Source organism: Mya arenaria, chromosome 12, assembly GCF_026914265.1.
Source record: "Mya arenaria isolate MELC-2E11 chromosome 12, ASM2691426v1".
NCBI classification, from domain to species: Eukaryota; Metazoa; Mollusca; class Bivalvia; order Myida; family Myidae; genus Mya; species Mya arenaria.
Genome location: NC_069133.1, coordinates 32,113,308 through 32,121,286, shown reverse-complemented (window position 1 = coordinate 32,121,286; position 7,979 = coordinate 32,113,308). Strand labels below are relative to the sequence as shown.

Here is a 7,979-nt window from a genome sequence, read left to right as displayed (position 1 = left end):
GTTATATATCTTGGTTATTCAATGACATTTAGTGGTTGAATACCATTCTATAAAGTCTCAATGCAATACATCGAGTAGTTGCTGAGAAATTTACCTATGTGTGCTTACACGCAAAACCTTAACTTGAATTTCTATGTCGAATAATAAAGGGCAACTATTTGCATTTAATGAAACTAAAGCTATCTTACATGGGGAAGTTTGATGGTTGAGTACAATTGTATGAGTCTCAAAGCAATACATCAAGTAGTTGCTTTGATATTTATATAATGTGTGCTTGCACACAAAACCTTAATCAAAATATCTAAGTCGAATAATAAAGGCCTATCATTTGCATTAAATGCAAAGTCAAGTTATCTTACTTGGTTAATTAATTAGGTTGGATGGTTGAGTACCATGTAACATGTCTCAATGCAATACCTCAAGTAGCTGCTGAGATATTAACCTATGTCTGCTTGCACACAAAACCTTAACCTGAATTTCTAAGTCGAATAATAAAGTCCTATTATTTGGATTAAATGCAAACTACAGTTATCTAACTTTGTTATTTCAGTAGAATGGATTGTTGAGTACCATTGTATCAAGTCTCAATGCAATACCTCAAGTACTTAATGAGATATTTACCTATGTGTGCTTGCACGCAAAACCTTAACCAGAATTTCTAAGTCAAATAATAAAAGCCTATAATTTGCATTAAATGCAACGTAGAGTTATCTTACTTGGTTTATCAAATTAAGTAGGTTGGATGGTTGAGTAACATGGTTTCAAGTCTCAATGCAATACCTCAAGTACTTAATGAGATATTTACCTATGTGTGCTTGCATGCAAAACCTTAACCAGAATTTCTTATTCAAATAATAAAAGCCTATAATTTGCATTAAATTCAAAGTAGAGTTATCTAACTTGGTTAATTAAGTAGATTGGATGGTTGAGTACCATTGTATCAAGTCTCAATGCGATACCTCAAGAAGTAACTGAGATATTAACCTATGTGTGCTTGCACGCAAATCCTTAACCAAGGTGTGACGCCGACACTTGGGTGAGTAGTATAGCTCTCCATATTCTAAGAATAGTCGAGCTAAAAATTGATATGATAATACCATCTGTATGCAGACAGAACATGGAAAAAAACAACATAGCAAATGAAAAGTGTTTTGTACAAACAAGTAGTACAATGTTTTATTTACATATCAAAATCAACGTAAATAGTAGTAATACATTCAGTAAATGTCTGTTTTGGAAATATGTATGTGAGCAAACTATGCATGTTTTGATGAGGTTGGCAATAAACACATGTGTAAATGTACATGAAATATGTCAACATTATCAACACTGAAAGAACATGTACAAATGTATGTTCGAAAGGAACCAAGCTCTTATGGATATGTAGATACTGTACAAGTTTCATCGAGATACAATCAAAACTGAAGGCTGTATCGTGTTAATGAGCAATTGTTTACAGGATTTTTATACGATCAAGGCCCATATCTAATCAAGCATGGTCGGATCTGGCTGGTTTTCAAAAGAAACCGAGCTCTAATGGTTATGTAAATACTGTACAGGTTTCATCAAGATACCATCAAAACTGAAGGCTGTATCGTGTAAACATGAATTGTTTACAGACGCACATACTACGTACCATCGCATAAGCTGTTCTGGCCTTTGGCCAGTAGAGCTAAAAATGACATAGAGCCAAACTGAAATGCTTCAACTTGTCAAAATTTTGCTTTTCTTATCCACTTATATAAAGGTAACAGAACTGTTCAGTTTAACAAAAGATATTTAGTGATAATGTGTTTATAGACAGTCTAAACACCACTATATGCCAAACTGTTTGCTTCAGGGACAAATGGCGCAACAAAAGAAATTGTAAAAAAATAAGCCATAATGATTTTTGAAGTATTTTTGGCAAAAAAGGGCCGTAACTCCTAAATGACTAAAGCGATTTCCATGACTATCGAACTTGATCAAGATATTATGGTCACAAACATGTGTTTAAAGTTTGGTGAGGATTGGACAAACAGTTTTCAAGAATTAGATCGGAAACAATCTTCGGGACGTATTTTTCAAGTCTTTTTTTGCAAATAAAGGGCCGTAACTCCTAAATGACAAAAGCGATTTCATGGCTATCGAACTTGATCAAGATATTATGGTCACAATCATGTATGTAAAGTTTGGTGAGGATTGGACACATACTTTTCAAGAATTAGATTGGAAACATATATTTTTGAAGTATTTTTGGCAAAAAAGGGCCGTAACTCCTAAATGACTAAAGCGATTTCCATGACTATCGAACTTGATCAAGATATTATGGTCACAAACATGTGTTTAAAGTTTGGTGAGGATTGGACAAACGGTTTTCAAGAATTAGATCGGAAACAATCTTCGGGACGTACGTACGTACGTACGGACGTACGGACAGACGTACGTACGGACAAGGGCAACCCTATATGCCGCCACTTTGTGGGGGCATAAAAACACACCAAAACTGAAAGATTCATGACAACTGCTAGTGTTTTCATGTATGAGGTGGCTACATGATGTAGAAAATGCAGAGATAGCATTAATATGCCCATTTTTATTTTTTTTTACTTTAAGTATCTGTTTTGAAGGCTAGATTTGGCATTAAAATCAGAGTACAGCACTTCACCAATGTCTATAAGTTGCTTATTTACACCTGATTTGCTATAAATCTCACTCTTTTGATCATTTACACACAAACAAGTACTACAGAGTTGACTTACATATTCATTCTCCTGAAATATTGGATTCAGAGCTGTATCTCCTGGATTCAGATTGAAGGACTACCGGTGGGAGGAAAAAGGCACAGCTAACTAGAGCTTATTGGCACATCATGATCTGCAAGCAAGACACAAAAGCAATGTTTTACACTTATAAAACTATCTGCCAATACTGTTAAAGCTTGAAAAAGGCATGTAAACACTCATTTGAGGCATACACAACCTTTTATGTGGTCATAAATGTGATAAATATGCAGAAAAGCTCATGAATTGAAAGATTTTCAGGACAAATTTTATGAAATATATAGTCTTTTGGACATTTTGCTATCAGATTTTAATAATTCAAAGGTTAATCTCATCTTATTGAGTACCCAGATGCATTTTGAAAGCATTAAAACCAGACATGCTTAGAATTTCTTCATACTTGGAGACAGTATTCCTTTCTCTGAAATCCTTGCTGAATGCCGTATGGAAAACCACATGAGACCACATTTTTACCAGCACTGGTTCTTGTCCTGGAAAATTCCCCTGTGGCTACAGCAACCAGGCTCGCTATTGAAATAAACAATACATTAGGGTTTTAAGACATTTATAATGTATTAAGGTTGTTGTTTTAAAATTAATGCATGAAGGGAAAATGCTCTAAGCTTTATGAAAGTGGCTCAGTTTTTATTTCTTTTGCCTTAAGAAATGTAAATTCCCCTGTGGCTACAGCAACCAGGCTGGCTATTGAAATAAACAATACATTAGGGTTTTAAGACATTTATAATGTATTAAGGTTGATTTTTTTAATGCATGAAGGGAAAAGGCTCTAATCTTTATGAAAGCGGTTCACTTTTTATTTATTTTTTGCCTTAAGAAATGTCAAGTTTTTCAATGTATAAACTGCATAAATAAATGAATATATATGAATGATTGATGGAATGAATTAATGAATTAATGAAAGGTGGCATTATTTCTTTAAAATAGGGATCTCATTGTGTTGCTGTGATTGTTGAAGTAGATGTTTTCTTGTCCATAAGCTCAAAATCATATGCACACTAAATAAAACATCATTCTGCATCAAATGTGCAGTAAGTTTTGTTTATTTGCTTATAGAATTTTAAATTAATGTAATGTTTGCTTAAAAGAGCAAACAAAATGTGTGAATAGATGCACAATACAGACCAAAGACTTATACGAGTCAGCAGTGTCATTAGAAAATAATATTATTATCAAAGCCGCACCAGAAATGATCGAGAAACAACATGAAAGGAATTCATTTAGGAATGGAACAAACAGTATAAATGGGCTTATATGACCCAAACTTACTCAAATTATACTTCAGTTTGGATACAATTTTCCATTATATGATTTTGAAGTACTAACAAATTACAGCATGTCGGCATGTTGGCATACACAAAGTACAGCTCGGCCGGGTGGGTAGCTCGGCGGGCGGGCTGTCTGGTTGGTTCTTTACAGTTCCTCCCGGGTCTGTTTAAAATAAAAAGTTGAGAATTTTGAAAATCCTGAAAAATGCTGGGGGCCTGGGGGCCGCAGGGCCCCCGGTCGGGTCCTGGGCGAAGCCTTGGCTAGGGGTCCAGGGGGCCAGAGGCCCCCGGAAGCTCCTTGAACATAGCCATTTTAGTGGATATGAAATGCCTTTTCCTGGCTTTAATTTTAAATAATGAGGAGTATTGGAATAAGGTTTTTCAGACAAATATGACTATGAATAAGTATACTGATATACATGTGACACTACATACTAAAGAATATCCTGCATAAGCAAGCCAGTAATCATGATTTACTAATTTTATTTTAAAAACCTCAAAATTGGCCATGCTAAAATACCATATTAATCTGTCACTTTAAAGAACATGGTGCAATAAGCAACTTGTCAAATCACTTCGCACTTCGGCCGAGATCGTTGCTAAGTTACCGGTACGGTACAAAAGACCATTAATCATTCTTGTTAATTGGCATCCTACTAATCAGCATTTTTGTAAATATCAAAGACATAATAAAACTGTCAAAACATAAAGAAAACAACATTACTAAGGTGTTATAAATTATCTCCAGTGTTTAAAATTTTACGACATTTTGGAGGGAAATTTGACATATACAGTACTGCAGTCGTCTGCACTTACACTCCGACCTGTTTTGGCAGTCTGATTTGGGTTTTTTAGCAGCACTTCTGATAATAAACTTGTTTTTACAAGTCAGAGGTAATATTTCTTCTGTTTCTCAATCAAAAACACTGGCACTTGACAAGTCTCAACCATGACGTATTTAATGCGTATTTTCTGAAAATCTAAAAATAGTAACTAATATCAAGTTTTTGTTTACATTGTTTCCGTCATTGTTTTTGTCTGAAAATTTAAGAAATTAGAAATTCTACCGCTTTTGAACACAAACTACCGCTATTGAGACCTAAACCTACCTCTCTGTCATTGCCAAAGTATACTCAGCAAGTTTGCGGTTATTTTTGAGAGGCCTGTTGTAAGTTTTTCGGTATCGGAAGTAGAGGATTACCTTATATGGAAAATGCTTAAAATAGCACATGACGTATTGCAAAGGTTACAATCTAAGCACACTTCTGGAGAAATGACCCGGAAACTGATGCTTTCTGTCATGGAAAGCTCACGAGAGAGATTCAATTCGAATTTCTTGAGATTGAAACTGAGATTTAAGCTTGCTTAGATATCATCGCTGACCAAACTTGAAAACAAAATACAACTCGCACCTTTTTTTAAAAATATAATTGTGACTAAGGACCGCGTCTGCCATATATGGAAACTTTCGTGATTCTCCTCAATGACGTTAATCTTCCGATCGATTCGATTAGTCGAGCAGCAAGTCGTGTTTTCCCGCCTATTTCCGTGATATATACGTCACAGCGTCGTTTCAAAATACCGCAGTGTTCGGATAAGACAATAATAACAAGTTATCGCAGATCTATACGAACGTCGAAGGATCGAATAAGCGATGGAAAATATATTTCAAGGTCCCCCGCTACCCCCCCCCCCCCCCATCAATTTTCTCAACGGATCCCGACGAATTGGAAATTCGACCCTCCGGGAATACAAAAATCCGGAATTTCCGGATAAATCCGGAAAACTTTTACCCATGAATAATAAGAAAGGAAAATAGATAAATCAACAACACCTAAACATACAATCATTGACGCCCTTATAGCCTACACAACATACTCAATTAACACATCCCTGGCATACCAGTTTAAATTGATGGGTTCAACTTTTAAGTGATCCACCACGACCAAAAGCTGCTCATGACAGGTGCGATGAAGCCAACACTTTAAAATGAACCCAATATCACATTTGAGTTAGAAAACAACTGATGTAACCTAAATCTGGAGTTTTTCTCGGGCTTTTTTATATATAAACACGTCTTTATTACATACTGTAAACATATTTGTGAACGAAACGGTACGAAACTGGGGACGAACACAAACTTTGTGAAAAAAAACATGTTTTTTTAACAAATATTTAAAGAACAGACATAAAATGTATTCATTCTTAATGTTTACACCTATTTACACAAGGCGTACTTGCATTTTGAAGCTGTCAGCAACTGCTTCATGCATTAATCATCAAACATCTGACTAAGTGAAAACTGTACCAGGTAGTTTCACTTCGCGGCAGCCATTTTGGATTTTTGTTTACATTTTGGGCAAGTCTATAAATGGTCTAAGAACGTTCATAGTCCAGTTGTTTTTGTATCAAAAGTGATAAAAACTATGAGAGACCCCTCCCATACTTAAATACAAACCAAATAATCCTTTGTACTTGCCTTAAAACATGAAAAAAATGTTTAATCAAATTTTCACTTTCGTTTTCAGTGAACTCTGACTGGATCCCAGAATATTTCATCATCTAATTCTATAAATAGCCACATGGTTCTCCGCAAATGTTGATATACGTCTTTTAAAGGGTGTATAAAACCGGTACCAGCATTGAGTTTCCTTCCGTGAAAAAAATATATTCATGAGATGCATAAGGGGAGATAACTACAATCGACTTGGCATCGCTACTGAGTACAGTCATGGTATGTAACTACGTAGTAGGTCACTTAAGGTCACGAAGCTGTGTGAGTCACGAACGGCACGAATGCATAAATTAACGAAAAGCATAATATACGTCATCAAAATAAGCTAGATGAACTACACAAATTCACATCGTAATCTAAACAAATTAAATAATAGAATAAACACGCAGGTTCATGATTTAGGCCTCTCAATTAATGTAGGTCACGCACATAAACAACGCAGGTGAAACACAGATATTTGCACAAAGCACAATATGTATACAGTGCAAATAATGAAGCAATTCCAATAAGTCATGCCACGCACACGTAGAGCCGTTCATGTGTAACAATCTGATCATAAAATACTTACAATACACATTTAATCCAGCTGAAGTCCATGACACACTCTTAGGCAGGGCGCTTACAAAATGGCGACGATCGAAAAGTGAAATGATCATGCTAAATAGAGGCGGCGTAATCTGTATAATATACTTTATCGATATACGGTTTCCAAAAAGCATTCACTTCGTTTGTTTGTTTATTGATCAGTGAAATAGTGTTTACATATCATTTCATCTTTAAGGAAATTTTTGAATTGTTTGGAATCGATTAATCAATTATGGTAACTACTTCTTATAACCGACTCACACCTGTAACAATACACTTAGTGTTTCGCCGTTTTCGAGCAGTTGCGTATAAATATGTTGTCTTCATTTTGTGATTTTTTTTTCAGCTGAATTTTCAGGGATATGCAAAATGTACGAGTTCAAGTGTACATTACTATACATCAATTCAGTTTTGTTGAAGTTTAAAGATGTCATGTGTATTCAAGCATTCAATGAGCGCATTATTTCGACCGAATCACCGTGTAATCATTTGTAGTAACGATCTGATGTGCCTACTATGAACGTGGCCCTGAAGGGCCCCCGTTCAACAATACCTTTGTTTGTTGTTGTTGTTGAGTTTATAAAGGTCTGCCCGCGCCCTATAATGGCTGCATTATGGCTTGACCCCGTCACATCCCCAAGTGTGACTTAAACAGAATTTTGAAGCCAAAAGGGGAGTTTTACCCCCATCGGTTGATGGGATATTCGTCAAAGGAGTAAATTTTTTCCCAAAATGCCGCGAAACCTGCGATGAATGACATCTAGGGAGGTCCCACAGCTCTGAATATTGTTTGAAGAAAGTTTTTTCCTTATAAAGCTTCGATCCGCCTTT

At 35.6% G+C, this 7,979-nt stretch overlaps 1 protein-coding gene across 2 annotated transcripts; it reads right to left on the bottom strand.

Annotated features, from left to right (window-relative positions):
* Window positions 1-2,732: 2,732 nt before the first annotated feature.
* LOC128212458 (uncharacterized) lies at window positions 2,733-7,295 on the bottom strand. 2 transcript variants are annotated; one of them, XR_008257460.1, is made up of 4 exons: window positions 7,132-7,295; window positions 4,050-4,211; window positions 3,163-3,290; window positions 2,733-2,856 (listed from the first exon to the last, which is right to left on the bottom strand). XR_008257460.1 is itself a non-coding variant. In XM_052917927.1 (4 exons), the coding sequence occupies exons 1-4, from the start codon at window positions 7,280-7,282 to the stop codon at window positions 2,839-2,841; spliced, it is 402 nt and encodes a 133-aa protein (XP_052773887.1). In that variant the 5' UTR covers window positions 7,283-7,295; the 3' UTR covers window positions 2,733-2,838. The 2 variants fall into 2 exon arrangements, 1 of the variants encoding a protein (XP_052773887.1); XM_052917927.1 differs by having other exon boundaries at window positions 4,107-4,211.
* Between the last annotated feature and the right edge of the window lie 684 nt (window positions 7,296-7,979).

Excerpts from the sequence above, each read along its gene's own strand:
- LOC128212458 (XM_052917927.1), bottom strand. The coding sequence starts at position 7,282 with ATGCTTTTTGGAAACCGTATATCGATAAAGTATATTATACAGATTACG. Across the intron at positions 4,212-7,131 it reads AGCTGGATTAAATGTGTATT|ACCCGGGAGGAACTGTAAAG; the intron begins GTAAGTATTTTA and ends TATTTTAAACAG. Across the intron at positions 3,291-4,106 it reads ATGCCGACATGCTGTAATTT|CGAGCCTGGTTGCTGTAGCC; the intron begins GTTAGTACTTCA and ends TTATTTCAATAG.